Source organism: Octopus bimaculoides, chromosome 9 (genome assembly GCF_001194135.2).
Source record: "Octopus bimaculoides isolate UCB-OBI-ISO-001 chromosome 9, ASM119413v2, whole genome shotgun sequence".
Classification (NCBI taxonomy): Eukaryota; Metazoa; Mollusca; class Cephalopoda; order Octopoda; family Octopodidae; genus Octopus; species Octopus bimaculoides.
In genome coordinates this window covers 67,170,546-67,190,766 of record NC_068989.1, presented here as the reverse complement: position 1 = coordinate 67,190,766, position 20,221 = coordinate 67,170,546, and the positions used below count along the sequence as shown (strand labels likewise).

General features: G+C 35.2%; 1 protein-coding gene across 1 annotated transcript in view; it reads left to right on the top strand.

Annotated features, from left to right (window-relative positions):
- LOC106883046 (annexin A7) overlaps positions 1–9,473 on the top strand; it is a 58,823-nt gene extending 49,350 nt beyond the window's left edge. Inside the window, exons 6-9 of the mRNA XM_014933919.2 lie at positions 3,444–3,592; positions 5,673–5,850; positions 7,032–7,144; positions 9,039–9,473. Of these exons, the coding sequence (XP_014789405.1) occupies positions 3,444–3,592; positions 5,673–5,850; positions 7,032–7,144; positions 9,039–9,167 (569 nt within the window). The 3' untranslated portion in view covers positions 9,168–9,473. The remainder of the gene's footprint in view (positions 1–3,443; positions 3,593–5,672; positions 5,851–7,031; positions 7,145–9,038) is intronic.
- The last annotated feature ends 10,748 nt before the right edge of the window (positions 9,474–20,221 follow it).

Below are 20,221 nucleotides of genomic sequence, written 5' to 3'. Positions count from 1 at the left end.
TATGAAATGAGGATACCACATAGAATGGAAGTGTGTCAGTTCTGCAACAGCCAAAGTACCTCCACCTATAACTGCATAAGTTTTGATGGTGCACATAAACCAGTGTAATAAAAACTGTAATTGTTACATAGGTTTTTGTTGGAGTGTTATAAGATAATGTGGAGGCGCAATGGCCCAGTGGTTAGGACAGCGGACTCGCGGTCATAGGATCGCAGTTTTGATTCCCAGACCGGGTGTTGTGAGTGTTTATTGAGCGAAAACAACTAAAGTTCCACAAGGCTCCGGCAGGGGATGGTGGCGAACCCTGCTGTACTCTTTCACCACAACTTTCTCTCACTCTTATTTCCTGTTTCTGTTGTGCCTGTAATTCAAAGGGTCAACCTTGTCACACTGTGTCACGCTGAATATCCCCGAGAACTACGTTAAGGGTACATGTGTCTGTGGAGTGCTCAACCACTTGCACGTTAATTTCACGAGCAGGCTGTTCCATTGATCGGATCAACTGGAACCCTCGACATCGTAAGCGACGGAGTGCCAACAACAACATCTAAGATAATTAACTCCAGTCTTTCAGTAGTTGATTAAAATATTTGAGAATAAACTGGCATGTGATATCTGAAGATTAAAGTTAATTAAGGTTTTGATCATCTATCTTCATTTTTATTATGCTGCTGTTCTCCACTCAGTCCCCTTTTTTTTTTATGTATTCTGACCTATCACCTCTTCCCTGATCCACTCTTATTTTCCTTTATCTTCTCAACCAAACTGAGATTCGCCATTGTTCATACCCCCACCCAGGTTCATCACTTATTACAGTCACCTCTATCCTCATTTCTAACCATCTGTCACTCTCCTTTCACACTTTCGTCAACCTACCCTCATAGCACTCCTTGATTCTTTGTCCCTTTTCTCTCCTTGTTCACCTTCTTGTACCTTCAGGGTATGTCCTGACACCTTATCCTTACCATCCTTCTTCTCTTCCATGCTGGGGTAGCCATTATCTCTTCTACATGGAGACATGTTCCTCTCTCTCTATGGTTGAAGGGTCCGTTCTTGTGAGTTATTTGTTGACTTCATGAGTACTAGTGCCATGAAGAAAGCCCCCAGTACTCTGTAAAGTGTTTGGCATTAGAAAAGGTATCTGCCATAGAAACCTTACCAAAGCAGGCATTGGAGCTCAGTGTTAAACTGTCCAGCCCATACCAGTACAGAATACAAGCATTAAATGATGTTGATGATGGCAATTGACTTCCATCAATGTCAATCAAGTAGCAGACATTAAAATACTAAACATGTTCTCAGTTGAAATCATCTCCATAGTACTGACTTTGCCTTTTTTATTCTACTGAGATTAACTTGTTGGAGGGTGGGGGGAACACACAAAAGTCAATAATATATTGGTTCAATTTAATCAACCAAAAATTAATTGCATTTCTGTTGGTTTCAACAAGGAGTACTCAGTTGTTTGATCAACTAAACTCTTTACTCAGTGAGCTAGCATATAAGTGGTTGAGTATTCCACAGACATATGTCTACCTTTAGTGTAATCTCCTGAGGTTGAATTAGCATGACTCAGTGTGTGCCAAGAATTTTTGAACGATAGGAACAATCCATTCAACAGGCTTCTGCATAGTTTCTATCCATCCAATTTCACTCGCTAGTCTTGGGTAAAGTAAAAGACACTTACTCAAGATGTCATGCAGTTGGGTTATTTATGTCCCCCACCCCTTAAGGTGGCGAGCTGGCAGAGTTGGTATCATGCCAGACAAAATGCTCAGTGGTATTTTGTCCAGTTTTACATTCTGAGTTCAAATTCTGCTGAAGTTGACTTTGCCTTTCATCCTTTTGAGGTTGATAAAACAAACCAGTTGTATACTGGGGTCAATGTAATCAACTAGTCCCTGTCATCCGAAATTTCAGATCTTATGCCTGTAGTAGAAAGGATTTATTTCCCCTGAACACATACAGTTATGTGCTCTTGGAGACAAGTGGAATGTTAACAACTATGAATGAAAACTATGTTGGAAAATTAATTCAGTATGCATTTAGACCTGTTTAATCATTTCTTTACCATATTTCTGTTGAAATACACTGCCTTTGTTTCAAATGACTTTGAAAATAATGAATATGTAGGAGTGGCTGTGTGGTAAGTAGCTTGCTTACGAACCACATTGTTCTGGGTTCAGTTCCACTGCGTGGCACCTCGGGCAAGTGTCTTCCACTATAGCCTTGGGCTGAACAAAGCCTTGTGAGTGGATTTGGTAGACGGAAACTAAAAGAAGCCCATCGTATATATGTATATATATATATATATATATGTGTGTGTTTGTGTGTCTGTTTGTTCCCCCCCCCCCCACCATTGCTTGACAACCGATGCTGGTGTGTTTATGTCCCCGTAACTTAGTGGTTCGACAAAAAGAGACCGATAAAATAAGTACTAGGCTTACAAAGAATAAGTCCTGGGGTCGATTTGCTTGACTAAAAGGCGGTGCTCCAGCATGGCCGCAGTCAAATGACTGAAACAAATAAAAGAGTAAAAGAGTAAAATTATTAATCTGGTGTAAGGAAAATATATTAACTAGAAATTTTGACATGAGGTTTTAATTTAGATCGCTTTATCCCTCTTTATTACCATAGTTCTGTTGATATATGCTACCTTTGTTTCAGATGATTTTGAAATGATGCTTGGAACATAAATTAACAAGAAACTTTGATGGAAGGTTTTAATTTAGAATAGGAAGCTTGTATCCTAGAACCAGGGACAGTCTAAAACATCAGTACAAAAATGGTTAACACTTTTGTGACTGTTTCTATTGAAATAGACTTTGCTTAGGTTAATTTTGAAAATGATAAAAAAATTTAATAAAATAACTTAGTTGACATTAAGCTGGTGTTTGAAACAAATTAACATGAAACTTTGAATCATTTTAAAACAGAAAGTTTATATCTTTGAACCAGAGTGATCTCAGACAGATTGGTTTCACAAGGGTTAACCAATAAAGATTTTTTTTCGGTATGAAATTTAGAAATTTGTTGCAGAGTCATATAGTTGATTGAATCAACTCTCAGTGTATAAGAAGTATTTAAGTATTTTATAGACTCTGTAGAAATATAAAGCAAAACCAACCCTGTTGGTATTTCAAGCCAGAAAGTATAGTTTTAAAGTTAGACATTAATTCAGGTGTTCTATTGTTTTTGATAGTTTTATCAAAACAATACCAATGATTGGTGTCACAGGTTAACTATATCAAAATACCTGAAATTGTAGACTGTTTATGTAAAGGAAGGGTGTTATTTAGAAAAAAAGCTACAGAAAGAAAACAGTGAAGTTGTCAATGTGGACCATTATATGTAATTAATTTTTACAAAATTTCGTAATTTTTTAAAACCCATTATTTGATTTCAACAATGCTGTAACTGTTTTATATCATTTTATATTTCAGTATATGGTGATCAATTGGAAGATGCCATTATTTCTGAGACCAGTGGTCATTTGAAACGCATTCTTGTTTCTCAAACTACTTGTGCCCGTAGCACTGACATGAATGTTGATGCAGCTCTTGCTAACAAGGATGCTCAAGAACTTTATGATGTAAGTAATTGTTTTCACAAACTTGCTAGTTGGGTAGTTGCTACATAATTAATTTATAACTCTCATTAGTGATTGGTCAAACTGAATTTTCATTCTTATTAGAGCAAAAAACTATTTCTAAGATATCCAGCTCAATAGCAGATGACAAGGACTTAGTTATTGTGGCTAGTAACTTTAATGGATAATTTAAACAATAGCATGATAATTACTGAGTTACATAGTGATTATAAATATGGTACAAAGAATGAAGAGGAATCAAGGTCATTGCTTGAAGTTCTCTGATGCTAATGACTTAGCCATTTACAACTCTAACATTAGGAAATCGGCCATCTTCTTAGTGCCAGTTGAACACACAAACCTGATTGACTTTATACTCAACAAGAAACAGGATAGACAACTGCCAGTGAACACTGGGTCTTTTCCTAGTAAAGATTATGTAACCTGGCATAGACTAGGGAATAGTGACACCAAGGTGAGGGCTAGATGGTCTCAGAGATATCAGACAATCTGAAAAATGAAAGTATAGAAACTGAAAAGCTTTTCAGCCTACTATAGAAGTTCAAAGAAATGTTAGATAGTGTCTGTGATGAGAAGGAAAAGGAGGAAATAGAAAACTGGGAGTTTCTATGAGACAGCCTGCTGTAAACTACAGATAAAATTTGTGGTTAGAGAAAGGTGGTATGAAGGTGGAATGGTAGAGTAGATAGAATCTTAAAACCTGCAAGAAATGAGGGGTGAGGAACAATATTAGGTAGTTAGAAGAGAATCTGGATGTGAGATATATTTAGCAAAGAATGAGGCAGAAAATAAGATGTGTGCTGACATTCTGTGGTGAGAGGATCTGAGGCAAGAAGTGATCTAGATAGCAAAGTAATACATATTAGTTCAAATGTTAGTGCATATTAGGATGTTGTCAGAGTGGGGAGTGTACACAGAATTGCCACATATTTGTTCTCATTGAGGCTGAGAAGAAAGAGAGGCCACCTGCTATTAAAAGTGACAACTATACGATTGAAGGCACCATTAGACATGTGGACTTTCAGAGATATATATAGTCACTGAGAAGCTGAAAATATTGTACTGAAGTAGGACACATAGCCATACAAGTGGTACCAGGAGGAATGGCAGCTGGTGTAGTAATGATATTGTCTACTACTACAAGTACAAAGGAGATGCTCTTGAAAGAAGCAACTATTGAGGCATCAAATTCATGTGATGAAAGTAGCAGAAAATATTATAGCATATTTAATTAGGTACAGAATTAAGGTAGATGAGATGTCATTTGGGTTTGTGCCAAAATAGAGTACAGCCAATACTCTTTGATGAAACAATTACAGAAGTTCTTAGTTATGAGAAATCAACTATATCTAGCATCCATTAACTGGTAGAAGGTCCCCTTTGATAGAGTACCATGTTCTCTAGTGTTGTCATTGCTAAAAAGCTGGGCATAAGTGAATTGCTTGTCAGAACTGTACAAGCCATATAGGAGGGTGAGGTCATAAAAGTAAAATTTAACAATGTGTTCAGTAAGAAATTTAGTGTACATGTAGGTGGCCATCAGGGTTTGGTTCTCTTCCTCTTCCTGTTTATTGTAGTTCTCCAGGCCATAACAGAAGGATTCGAGATTGTCTGGAAAATCCTGTATGCTGATAGCCTAGTTCATATGGGTGAAGCAGTCAAAGAATTTAGGAAACAGAGACTAGAAGGAAAAAGTCTAAAAGTAGACCTAGCATGCTCAAAAGTTGAACTTGGTAGAAAGAATACAAAATTCTGCTGCTACCAGAGAAGTAGTCATATTTAATATACTGGAAAAGTGTAGATAGGAACTCTGTGCATTTTAAGCATTATACAGAAATAAATATAAAGCTTTACTAAACACAACTAAATCCTTGATCATTTATAAAATTAATTGAAGCACGTAATCAGTGAATGATATTTGAAATGCAGAAATGAAAGTGTTTAACATCTATCATCTAAATGTAATCACTTCTGTTAGAACTAAAGTGAGAGGTTATATGTAAGAACTATTGTTAATTAAAAATATGTTGACAAAAGTTAATATATTAATTTGTTTCTAAAGGCAGGAGAAGGTAAATTTGGAACTGACGAATCTGTATTTAACAAAGTATTGAGTTTGCGCAGCAGGCCTCAGTTGATTGCTACTTTTGCTGCCTATGAAAAAATTGCTGACCGAGATATTATGGATAGCATCCAGCGAGAAACTTCTGGAGACTTGCAGAAAGCATACTTAACCATTGGTAAGATATTTGTGATTTGTGTGTAAGTGTGTGCACATGGGTGAATATGTAAGTGTGTGTGTATATTATGCTCTATGATGATATTAAGAAGTGCCTCTGTCAACTGGTGCATATTGAGAGGAGGAGGGAAAGAAGGAGGCCAAAGTGGCTGAGCTAAAAAAAGGTTATTGAAAATCCTTTCAAGTTTGTAGTAGGTCTGTTTCTGGAGAGCAGAAATGGTAACCTGATATGTAGCAAGGATGAACTGGAGTTGCACTTATCCAAACCTATAGTGACAATCTTTGAGGTACTCCTGTACCACCAATGCAAGGGATACCAAAACCAACAGCACTAGGAGCAAAATTTAATATTGGAGACTTTCAAATGAAAGAACTCTGGGGTTTTATCAAAAAGACACAATCGAAGTGCATTCCAGGATAAGATAGCAAGCTTTACAAAGTTTATGAAAGGTGTTCTAGTTTGACCAACAAATTATTTTTCATTCTCCAAAGAGCTTGGAAAGAATATGTGATCATGAGCCATTGGGCAAGAGCAGAAGGTACTCATCTTCTCAAAGAGCAGAACTCATCAACTTGTAACCAATTCTGGCCAATTTCCTTTCTAAGTGGGTGGGAAAATATTCCTTGTCATTTTTGCCAAATGAGTTATGAAATTTTTGGCAGATCATGGTTATGTAGATTGTATGGTGCAGAAAGCTGGAGTCTTAAATGTGTCAGGTTGTATAGATCATGTGACTGTGACCTAGGATGGCATACAAACATCGAAGATGGAGAAAAGTTCCTTGGCACTTGTGTCGCTTGATCTGTTAAATACTTTTGGGTCAGTTCCATACACACTACTTGAGTTGTCACAGAACTTTTCTGGATCTTGCCAGAAATCCACAAACTGGAAGAAAGTGGATATCTTTAAAGGCAATGGAGAATAGGAGGGTATAGTGAAACACTCACAGATCAATAAGGGAGGCCTTGGAAACAATGAGTTTAAACTATACCATGCCATAGAGCTCGGGTAAATCAAAATCTAAGATGATTTAGAAATATCTGTTGTAATGTAGTGGTATCAGTCCAACCAAATGTACATTAACCATGCAAAAATTTACCATAACTTTGTCAAAACAAAATTCTGTCATAGAATCCGGAGTAATTAATGTATTGAATACTATTTCTTGTTTTCCATTTTAGTGAAAAGCATCAGAGAGATGCACACTTACTTTTCTGAAAGTCTGTATTACTCCATGAAAGGTGCTGGCACTAATGATTCCACTTTGATCCGTATCATTGTCAGTCGTTCAGAGGTTAGTAAATGTTTTGTTAAATTCCGTTTCTTTTATTCTTTTACTTGTTTCATTCATTTGATTGTGGCCATGCTGGATCACTGCCTTTAGTCAAACTAATCAACCCCAGGACTTATTCTTTGTAAGCCTGGTACTTATTCTATCAGTCTCCTTTGCTGAACTTTTTTCTGTCTACCAAATCCACTCACAAGGCTTTGGTCAGCCTGAGGCTATAGTAGAAGACACTTGCCCAAGGTGCCATGCAGTGGGTCTGAACCCGGTACCATGTGGTTGGTAAGCAAGCTTCTTACCACACAGCCATGCCTGTTTATTTTTTTTACCTGTTTTAGCTTTTTAAAAATTGTCATATCTGAAGCCTAGAATGTGAAAATAGAACTTCAATTGTAATATTATTTCAGTATTTCATACAATATTTTTACTGTGGCTTTTTATAGTAGATTTTGATATTTATTCATTTAATCCTTTTGTTTTCATATTTCTGTTGTTTCAATCAATTTTGTCTTTGTTTCAATTAATTTTGAAAATAATGAAGAATTTACTAAAATAACATTATCATTATTAAACTGATGTTTCAATCATAAATTAACATGAAACGTTGATGGATGGTTTTAATTCAGTTCACTTTAACCCTTTTATTATGATATATCTGTAGAAATATAATGTCTTTGTTTCAATTAATTTTGAAAATAATACATAATTTTGTAAAATAACTTTATCATTATTAAGCTGACTTTGGAAATTAAACATGAAGTTTTGATGGAAGTTTTAAATTTAGATCACTTTAAAAACAGTAAGTTTGTATCATAGAACCAATGGAGGTTCCAGGCTGGTTGATATCAAAAGGGTTAATATGTATTCTTTGGTCACTTGCCATTTGAAATAGCAATCTTCATGGAAAATGACTGATTATTAGAAGAACACAATTTAGTATTAATTTGAATGGCTTCTATTGATTTAAAAATGTTTTGCTACAAAGTCTGTATGAGAGAGACCTGAATGAGCTATGAAGTTTAAGGGACAAATCAGTCAATAAGTTATTTATAAATGAAACCTTGTGATTGGTGGTTTCAGTGACCATTTTATTTCACTTCATTTATATTGCTAATAAATGTGGTAAAAAGCAAAGAACATCTCAAGTTCTTAATTCTCCACTTCTTAGGCTTCATCTATTATCTTTTACTTCTTTCAGTCTACTTATTTCAGACTGTAACCATGCTGGGGTACTGCCTTGAAGAATTTTAGTTGAACTTTTGACCCCAGAATTTTTTTTGTTTTTTTTTTTGAAGCTTGGTACTTATTCTATCAGTTTCTTTTGCCAAACCACTAAGTTACAGGGACATAAAAACACCAACACTGGTTGTCAAACACAGACACAAGCAGTAGTGGCGGATAAAGAAACACACACACACACACAACAATCTTCTTACAGTCAACCAAATCCAGTCACAAGTCTTTGCTCGGCCTTAGGCTATAGTAGAAGACATTTTGCTCAAAGTGCCATGTTGTAGGACTATCTATTTTAACAAGCAATTATTACAAACAAGATGGCCACAAGCATAATGTGGTGCTAAATTTCTCAAACTTGTAATCATCCCTAACATAGTTGTACTTAGGTTCAAAGTTTGAGAAACATAAATATCTACACTTTACACTCCAAAAGAGACCTATAGAATAAGACTAGGCTTACAAAGAATAAGTCCTGAGGTCTATTTCTTTGGCTAAAGAACCCTTTTAGGCAATGCTCCAGCATGACTGCAGTCGAATGACTGAAACAAGTAAAAGAAATACATGCTGTTAATGTACTTAATATATTTGTCGTTTAAGATACCTTAGTATACATGTCTGTTATTTTTTTTTTTTTACTACATATTTAATTTTCATCTCTTTATTTCAGATTGACATGGTCCAGATTAAGGAAAAGTTCAATGAAGTTTTAGGTAAAACTTTAGGCAGCTTCATCAAAGGTGACTGCAGTGGTGATTACAAGAAAGTTCTCTTGTCTCTTATTGGTGAACCAAAGTAAAATAAATTCACCCTTTTATATCTACATCTACCTAAATCTATCAAAATGTAGATGATTTCATATAACCACTGATAGTCAATATCTCTTTGCTAACAGCTGTTCCAAATTTCGAATTATCACTGCTGACATATTGAAATATTTTATCTCTCTCTCTCTCTCGTTATATTTCCATCTCATTATCATTATTAAGTAACTTTACTTTAAAATTTCCTATCTTTTTGAAGATTCTATTGCATTTACTGAATATTAATTGAACCATTACTTCAAATTTATAGAAATATTTCAATAAATCATTCATTTAGCTTATTGTTTATTGTTGTTTCTTCATTTGATCATTTTACATGTTTTCCATGCTAGTATGGGTTGAGCAAATACTTATTATTATGGATTATTTTACAAATAGATGCACTTCCCGTCATTAAACCTTTATTTTTAATTAAGGGATTTTCTATTCCATTTGCCTTTAAAAACCCAGAATTGCTGGGGCTGTCAACATAATGTTCCCATTTTACTTAAACAAGTTCCATGCGAAACACACAGAGGCACACACACTATACATACAAATTACACATATATTTGTTCATTTGTTCAATTTTATGTCAGTTTTTCCATGCTGGCATGGGTTAGATGATTATGTTTCCAAGGCATTGGTTTACAGTCACATATCCTTCTTGATGCTAACCCTTACCTGTTTTTCAAGTTGTGGATCTCTTATTCCACACAACAGCTTTGAAAGTACTGAGCAAGCAGATGATTTATTGGCAGGGAAAGTGCCAACAAGCAACATTGCTCAAGCATTGCAACAACTCTTGTACAAGTGAACACAGATGTAAACACACACACACACACACATTAATATACAGGGCTGGCCAAAAGTCACCTGACAGTAAATCAAAACCATTTAATTCCAAGATTTCTTTATGTTTAACAACTGAATGAATTTAATAAAAGCATCTAAATATGAAACATCACGAAAATTGTTCAAACTGAAGTCCTTCTTGGGCAACACATTTTTCTATTTGAATCAATACAGAATTACAGGTAGTATTTATGGAATTTTGATTTACTGTCGAGTGACTTTTGGCCAACCCTGTATACATACACGTGCAGGTGCTGGACAAAATAATAGAAACACTTTGTTGAATGGAAGTTTTATTTAATACAAAGTTGATCTATATTTGACATCAATTATAGCTTTAATGTATTGAGCAGTTGACCAGGTTCTGAATGGTTCTTAGAGGAATTTTTAGCCATTCTTCAAGTAAAACCAGTATTAGCTCTTTCAGTGATGATGGCAGAGGGAAGTAGTTCCTTGCTTGCTGCTCCAAAATGCACCATAAATATTAGATTCTATTGATCATGGGGACCAATCCAAGTAGTTTAATTCACTTTTGTGCTCTTTGTACCGATTTTGAATGACATTAGCCTTGTGAATTGGTGCATTATTGTCCTGATAGATTGCAGTACCATCAGAAAAAAACAATGAACAAAATAAATTGGCACTTTTTCAGTTACAATGATAAGGGTTCCAGTTGATCCAATCAACGGAACAGCCTGTTCGTGAAATTAACATGCAAGTAGCTGAGTATTCCACAGACACATATGCCCTTAACATAGTTCTCAGGAAGATTCAGCATGACTTTCAGGAAAAGACAGTGTTTGTACTGTACAATGAACAAACCAAAACAAACAAAAAACTGTCCCTCTGTCGGTTATGACAGTTGGTCCATACAATGAACAAAATAAAACTGGCACTCTGTTGGTTACAATGATAGGGTTCTAGTTGATCTGATCAACAGAACAGCCTGCTCATGAAATAAGCATACAAATGACTGAATACTCCACAGACATGTGTACCCTTAACGTAGTTCTTAGGGAGATTTGAGCATGACACAGAATGTGACATGGTCAGCCTTTTGAATTACAGGTACAACTCATTTTTGCCAGCTGAGTGGACTGGAGTGATGTGAAATAAAGTGTCTTGTTCAAGGATACAATGCACCACCAGGAATTGAATTCACAACCTTATGATCGTGAGCTGATTACCCTAACCACTAAGCCATGCACCATCACAATACAATGGACATAATCAGTCAAAATACTCAGACAATCCTTGGCGTTAACTCTGCCATGTAGAATAATTAAAGGGCCAAGAGAATTCTGTGGAATGGCTGCCCAAATCATCACAGATCCACTTTCATACTTCATGGTAGAGGCTAAAAAGTCTAGATTGAAGGCTTCTTTAGACTGTCTTCACTCATAAACTTGCCATAAAGTGGGAAAAATAGTGAATGAGGATACATCAGCACTAATGACATAGTTCCATCGAGACATTGACCACTTCTGGTAGTCTAGACACCGTTTGTTTTTAATTATCAATGTTGATGGGGGACAAAAGAAGTTTAGCAGTTGCAACCCACCCATGATATTCAGCTTTATGGAGCTCACAACAAACAGCTTTAGCTGACATGAAGTTGCCAAGGTTCTGGTATAGCTCTGCTGTCATAGTTTGATGGTTTTATTATTCCGTGGTCTCTCTCAGAGCTTTGCCAGAATTATGCTCACTAGAGCTAGTTTTACCTTGGTTTTGAAATACCAACATGATTTTAGAGACTGTACCTCTCAGAACATTAAACAGTTCAGCAATTTTAATGACTGAAGCTCCAACCATCCATGCTCCAACAATTTTTCCTCTCTGGAAATTAGATAGGTCGTGCATTTTAACTTATCTAAATATAAATATTTGCAAACCATGAAGGCAAGGCTATATCATGAAATATAATGAATACATATGTACAAACTTGAACAGTTTTCAATTTCTTATATTGTCAACAGAAAAATAGTTAAATAATAAGTGGTGTTTCCATTATTTGTCCAACCACTATACACATATGAGTGTAGATGTGTGTGAGTGTGTGTGTGTATATATATATATATATATATATATATATGCACACGTATGTATTATATATAGATATATGTAAATGACTTTATTTTTCAGTTTCTGTCTACCAAACTCACAAGAGTTTGGTCAACTCAGGGGTCTAGTGAAAGATACTTGCTCAAGGTGCCACACAGTAGGATAGAACCAGAAATCATGGGGTAGAGAAGTGAAGTTCTTAACCATACAGCCACAACTGTATGTATACGTGTGTGTGTGTGTGTGTGTGTGTATATATATATATATATATATATATTAGAGACAGGTATTGTCTTTATAGAATACACTTCGTAGTGCTCAAGAGATTTGAGCTTGAGCAGGTAGAGGAGTAAATTTAAGGACAAGCAAATAAGGCAAGTTGATTTACACAGAATATTAAATACATTTGATACAAAAAATGTACATATGTATACATATAAAATAGTCTGACTTACACGGAATATGAATGATACCAAGAGTTAAATGGGTTGGGTTTTATGAGTTTAGCAGCTGTTTTTGGGGGCTTGGTGGTCTGGAATAATGATAGTTACCTGGTTCTATTATTGGATAACACTACCTCTATCTTCAGGGAAGAATTTTACATTTGAGGTGTTGACAGGATGGAGTTTAAAGATCGAATGATTTTGTGGAGAACTAAGTGTATTAGGAAGTGTTTAGATAGAGAGTAGTGGGAGGAGAAAATAGATTTTAGGGTTAGAGTTAATATTCTGTGTATATTGGACTGTTTTATATGCATACATACGTACTTTTTTTGTATTAAATGTTATTTAATATTCAGTGTAAAATGACTTGCCTAACTTGCTCATCGTTAGTATATATATATATAAGTAAACAGTTAATGGTGTTGGAGAGAATAAAGATGTAGCTGAGAAAAAGTTAACTGATCTGGAGGACTGGAAGCCATCTGAATACTGGAAAAGAGAGGTACCAGGTATTAGAATGCCAACATCATGACTGCTGCTCATTGCCCTGTGAACATTGTAAAGACTGTAAGATATGACATGGACATCATGGAAACCAAGTTCCCCAAGAATGTGATGGTTTTTGAGTGTCTTCAGTGAGGGTGATGTCATGCCACCTCACAACTGGGCCTTAGGCTCAATTCAGACAACTGTGTGAAACTGCTGAAGACTGTGGTCAAACCCTGGTTATAGATGGTTGCTGCTGGAAAGCAAGATGTGTTACATTTGGATTCGGCTCCTTGCTATACCTCAGGAAAGTGTCAGAAGTACAAATCAGCCAGTCAATTTTCTCTTCCTGAAAATGCCAGTTTATCCAGGTTCTCCTTTAAGTATTTACTAACAAAACCCAGCGCTCCAATTATAATTGGTATGAATATGTATTCATAGTCTGGATATACAAGCTGGAGATTTCGAAGCAGTTGTCTATAGATATCCTCTTTTTCTTTGATTTTCAAAGAGATATTTATATCTGTAGAGCAGCTGACCTCTATGATGATACATACTTTTGCCCCTCTATCCCAAACAACAATATCCGGCCTGTTACGCTTACATTTGACAGAAGTTTTGATGGGAATATTCCACCAGTATTCCTTGAGTTGATGTTTATGAATATATTCCATAACAGAAGGATTTTCTAAGTTTATTTCAGGATAGTCTTTTTTGCGAATAGTATTGTTAATTTGTTTTAGCAACATCATGCCACATAGGGAGGTAGTACTGTGACAACATTTTGGGACAGCTGCTAATCACTTGTGTAATGTTTTCCACAGAAACATGACATAGCCTACACATGTGGTTGCACCTTGGGATTACAAGAGCGTCTCTGTCTCTCTTGTTCACCTGGTACTTTGTAGCAATCTTCTGTTCCTAGATTGCAAACACATAGCTTTCAAAGTGTGATATGGTGTAGTGATCTTGTGTTCAAGAGAGGCTGTGCTTCATGTCAATTCTACTGTCTTCTTCAAGTTTCCGAGCAACACACCCATGCATGATCTTTTTTTTGCATGCTGAGTGCTTTCCATCCAGGTCTTCTCTGAGGTAAGAGAAACCAGCTGTTTTGGGGCTGTATAGGAGATCATCAGGAAGAGAGTGTTTCTTGAGGAGTTCACTGCCAACTTGTACAATGTTGCTCACTTCACTTTTCGGCACTGCGTTATTATATTTATTTTTGCTGCTGTTGTTTAGCAGGTGCTGCTTGAGTGATATCATATGGCAATCAAAGGCTGTCTGCACTGATCTCGGGCCTCTACCACCTTCATTTCTTCTTAGAAATTTTACTGTTTCTGAGGATGTTCCCAGTTGTCAGGATTTTGTGGGTTTTGATATCTATGGAGTGGATTTCCTCTACAGTCCAATCAAGTATCCCAAATGTTGAGATCAGCACTAATACTGCAAATGCATTGTGGGATATTGTTTTGTAAGAGGAGAGTTCCGGCTCTCGTATTTTCCGAAGTCTGGTGTAATATTCTAGGGTCACTCTATCTTTATTCACAGTGCCTTCATATGATACATTTTCGTCTGTACTTAGGTACTTGTAACATTCTTTGTGTGGAATGGGGGAGACAGAGAGACTGTTGTTGCATGGCTTTTGGGTTTGGGGGACTGACTTTCCTCATTCTATAACCAAATATGAACATTTCTTTTGGCCAAATTACATGCCTATCATCATCATCATCATCATCATCGTTTAACGTCCACTTTCCATGCTAGCATGGGTTGGACGATTTGACTGAGGACTGGTGAAACCAGATGGCTACACCAGGCTCCAATCTGATTTGGCAGAGTTTCTACAGCTGGATGCCCTTCCTAACGCCAATATCAGCTGAAAATGTTGTTATTAATTCCAGTTGTTTTTTGGTATTGTTAACTCTTTTAACATAAATCTTCAGGTTGTCTACAAAGAAATGATGAGTTACATTGTTATTTTTAGCAGTTGAAGATCCTAGCATGTAACCATTTGTTTTCTGCAGTAGGAACAATAATGGATTCAGTGCCAAAATGAAAAGAAGTACAGAAAGACTATCTCCTTAGAATATTCCCTTTGAAATGCCTATACTATCAGAAACAATTATTCTGTTCTCAGTTGTAAGGGTAAGAATTGTTGTCCATGTCTTTATGTCTGCCTGTCTGTATGACTGTCTGTTTGTCTGTCTATGTATGTATGTATGTCTCTTCTATTTTTTAATATATATATATATATATATATATATATATATATATACACAGAGACACACACACACATGTATACATATATATATGTGTGTATGTATTCATATCTATGTATATATACACCACATATTTATGTACATATTTATACACACACACACACAGAGGCATATATTCATATATATATGTAAAGAGAAAGAGGACAGAGCAGGACTTTAATTAGAACTTGTATTATTAACATCCACATGTAATTAGTATACCATAGCCTGACTATAGGAAAACTCTTGTCAGAGGCTATCCCTCTCTAAGACATTTTCACCCCAGAAATATAGATTTGGAATCTTAAATATTCATTCTTTTTATACCAACTTGTAACACACATTCAAGAGAAGAAATTAAGTGACATATATAAGCAATATAGTATGCAAGTAGATATTTGTTCTCAGTAATATACATATATACCAAAATGTACACACATACATTGTTCGCAATCTCCAGTGAACAAACATTCCTTAGTTCCGTGGTAATGTGTCCACCAGTAGAATGAAACATATCTTAAATGAAAAAACAAGTGGTACTAGGTGACAGTAAAAGCATCCAGCTGTAGAACATGTGCCTCAATATGTTTTGACAAACCCATGCCATCATTGAAAAATGGGCATAAAAATATTGACAATGATGATGATGATGATAATTGTGTATGTGGGTGAGCATATTTTCTTTTCTAATGAAATATTGAGATAAAAAAAAAAAAAGAAAAAAGATTTCGAGCTTTTATACTGCATAAATAATTTTCAAATGATAGAAATCCCTCTAGAGTTGAAATAAGATGAGGTAAATCCTCAGTCTAGCTTTGACTGTGGGAAATGGTAAGAAGTTTGTGTCCAAACCATATGGTTTCAGGTTCAATCCTATTGTGTTTCACCTTGGGCAAGTGTCTCCTACTAAAGTCCCATGTCAACCAAAGCCTTGTGTGTGAATTTGGGAGAAAGAAACTGAAAGAAGCCCATTACATTCTTGACATTTGATAGTGTATATTAAATTCCTTGAACATGTAAAGTGATTTTACACAACATACAAATTCAAATCAGCACAGATTTTTACCATAAAAAAAATACTTTACATGTTCTTCATGGAATTTAATATATGCTATCAAATGTCAAACATTTGATAGCATATATTGACTCAGTTCAGTCTATGTTCATTATAGTATGAATAATTAGACTCGTACTGTACTTTGAAGTTCCAATGTGTAGTGGTTAGAGTATGTTGTAGTTCAGTGGTTAGGAATTTTGGGCTCACAATCATAAAGTCACAGGTTCAATTCCTACTGCTAGATGGAGCATTGTATCATGTGCCACAGAAGAAGAGATTAGGGGTTTAACCTTACAATGGCCTGGTATTGTATTGAGAGGAGACTCCAAGTATAGGAATAGTGGCCACCCAACATTATTTTCTAATTGAGAGGCTATCATGATCACTGAACTCATTCAATTTGATATCAATTTGAGAATGGCACTATCAGTCATAGATCAATTATTTCATTTTACAGAGACTAAATCTTTATCATAATCATCATCATCATTTAATCTCCATCTTCCATGCTGGCATAGGTTAAATGGTTTTATAGGAGCTAGCAAGCCAGAGAGCTGCACCAGGCTTTATTATCTGGTTTGGCATGGTTTCTTCAGCTGGATGCTCTTCCTAATGCCAACCACTTTACAGAGTCTACTGAGTACTTTTCTATGTGGCACCAGCACTGGTACCTTTTATGTGGCACCTGCACCTGTGGGGCTGCCAAGTAATTTGCAAAACAAAGATCTCTCAGCTGGGAGAGGGAGAAAACTTTGTGCCAGTTGAGAGGTTAGAGTATAACAGAGGAATACAGATAGAGGGTTAAATGTTATATTAAATGTAAATAAAACAGATTTGATAAATAAACAATGTTACGAGTATATATTTTCAATTCCTCATAGGTCAAATTTAAACTGAAGAGTACATTTAAGTTAGGAAAGTCTTGTATTACCATGAATAAAAGCCAAAGATCATAGTTCAAGTTTTAAAATGAAGGCTAAACAAATTATTTGCTGAAATATCTAAGAAAGCAATTATTTGAAAGAGGAATGAAAAAATAACAAGTTTTATAGGACGTAAGAGGTAGAACAATCTCTAAACTATTGTTTTAACCATTTTGGTACCATATTTCTGTTGAAATACACTGCCTTTGTTTTGACCAATTTTGAAAATAATGAAGAATTTAGAAAAATAACATTGTTGCCATTAAACTAGTATTTGGAATATAAATCTACATGGAATTTTGATATAGATATAGGGCAGGGAATTGCCAATTAGTTAATAAAATTAATAATTAACAATTTTGTCAAGTAGTTCAGTATGCAAAAAAACCTTTATCGGTAAACCATTTATAATTATAAACATATAGGGATCAGCATGAGTTGCTTCACCAACATACTGAAAATTTAGAAATAGCAGTCAAAGAACTACTAATTCTAACTACAATTTTTTCTCCAACGGATGGCGAAAAATTATATATTCTAATCACGAAACGTTGTACATGATTAACTAACGGCAGGTTTGTTTTCGTTTATTTTCTCTTCTGTTTTGTTCTGTGTGCCATAAATATCGCCATCCGTTGGAGAAAAAATTGTAGTTAGAATTAGTAGTTGACTGCTATTTCTAAATTTTCAGTATGTTGGAATTTTGATAGATAGCTTTAATTTAGTTCACTTTAACCTTTTTGTTACCATATTTCTGTTGAAATACACTGCTTTTGTTTTGATTAATTTTCATTGATTTTGAAAATAATGAAGTATTTAGAAAAATAACATTGCTATTAAACTAGTGTTTGGAATATAAATCACAAATTTGTCATGGAAATCTATGGAAGATCACTTTAGTCCTTTTTTTTACCATATCTCTGTTTAAATACTCTATCTTTGTATTAAATTTGAAAATAATGGCGAATTTAGTAAAATAATTTTATCATTATTAAACTAGTGTTTGGAACATAAACCAACATGAAATTTTGATAGATTTTTACTTATCTCTTATTTTCTACTTGTTCTCAGTCAAGGGTTTTTGCTGAACAAAATGCTAGTACTTATTTTTTTGAAGTTTCACATTTATTCTATTAGTATTTTTTGCTGAACTGTTAAGTTACTAGGATGTAAACAAACCAACACCAGTTGTCAAGTGGTGGTCAGGGACAAACACAGACACACAAACAAACATATATATATACATGTGCACACATATCTATATATATAAATGGCAATTTGTCTGTCTGTCTGTTACTATCTTAGTGCCTAAACCAGCAAACAAATATTCACAAAACTTTGCATACAAGTTACACTAACATTCAGTTCAATAATAGGCTAATTGGGTTTCAATAAAAATCTATAATGTGATCCCCAGGGGCGTTGAGCGAATTATATATGATAAAATGAGAAGGTTGCAAAAAGTATTAGACTGAAGGAAAGGTAGCAACAGAGAGAGGGTGACTTATATCAGTGAAGACGAGAACAGTGGTGGCAATGGAATGATAACATTACTATAGCTGTCATATACACGCAATGCTGCATACATACTTTTATAAATAAATAGATACAACACACACACACACACACACACACACATGTGAGGAATACATAGCTTTAAGGAGAGAGAGGGTGGGTGGCTTTTTTGCTGTCCCTCACAAAAAAACACTCACACACACACATACATATACATACATACACATGTCTACTATACACCGTTTTAAACTCGTGATTACTTGTGTAAATGTGTGTGTGTGTGTGTGTATCTGTGTGAGACGTCCTATAACTGTCTGTCTCTACTTTTGTAGGGTCTTCCCTGTTGCTGTCACATATTGTGAGATTTTAAAATTACGTCAAAATTTCCAAATTTGGTACATTGAAATAATTTTCCGTGTTGAATCTGATTTTGCTATTCATTTGTTCCAGAAAAGTTGCAGAAAAATGTTACTGAGGTTTAAAGTTTAATCAACTTTACCTAATGAGAAAACAGGATTTGGAAGCTGGTATTTTCTGCATGATAGCTGTCTATCACGAAATGAAAGTAAAATCATTAAGAGGAGGAATTTTTAATAAACAAACAAAAGCAAATCATTGCAATAACCTAAGTTGGAAGAACTTCTGAAGTTTTAATGAATAAAGTCATGTGAAACGGTTGAACAGACAAGTAAATAATTAAAAAAGGAGAAAAATTCTCAACGAAGTATTTTTCTGAAAAATTGCACAAATCTGTCCTGATTAAGAGGTCTATCTGTCAGGGAAGGCCTGCTCTGACATGGAATAAATAAAAATTTATATAAGACATTCTATTGTAAAATAGCCTGCCAACAACAAGCTATTTAACCACACACACACACACACACACACACATTTATACATATACATACATTGATGCACACACACGCACACACACACACACACACACACACACAATGACAACAACAGGCTTCTTTCTGTCTACAAAATCTACTCTCAAGGCTTTGTTTTTACTCAAAGTAGCAGAAGACATTTCTACAACTTCAAATAGAAGTCACTTGCCCAATGTGTTGTACAATAGGACTGAACCAAAGACCACATGCTTCATAAGTAAGCATCTTAACCATACAGCTATACTTTTAAAACAGGAAGTTGTATTGCACAGAGTGCAGCAGCAAAACATTCCATATTTTACTTGACCTTTGATGTGACACTTGTACAGTTAGGCAGGCAGTAATGATGTTTTCAGCTGATGTTTTACGATTTACTTTTTTTTTTTCCTGTTACAATTATGGTTTGAACCAGTGCACACTTCGTGTTAGCTGTTGAAACATTTATGAAAACTGATGAATCTGGGAGGTCTTTTTGCCACATGCCATAGAACCAGAGCAGATTAGTATCAAAAGGGTTAATTAGTTTATCAACTCAAATTTCAAGATATAGCAATGTCAGCAA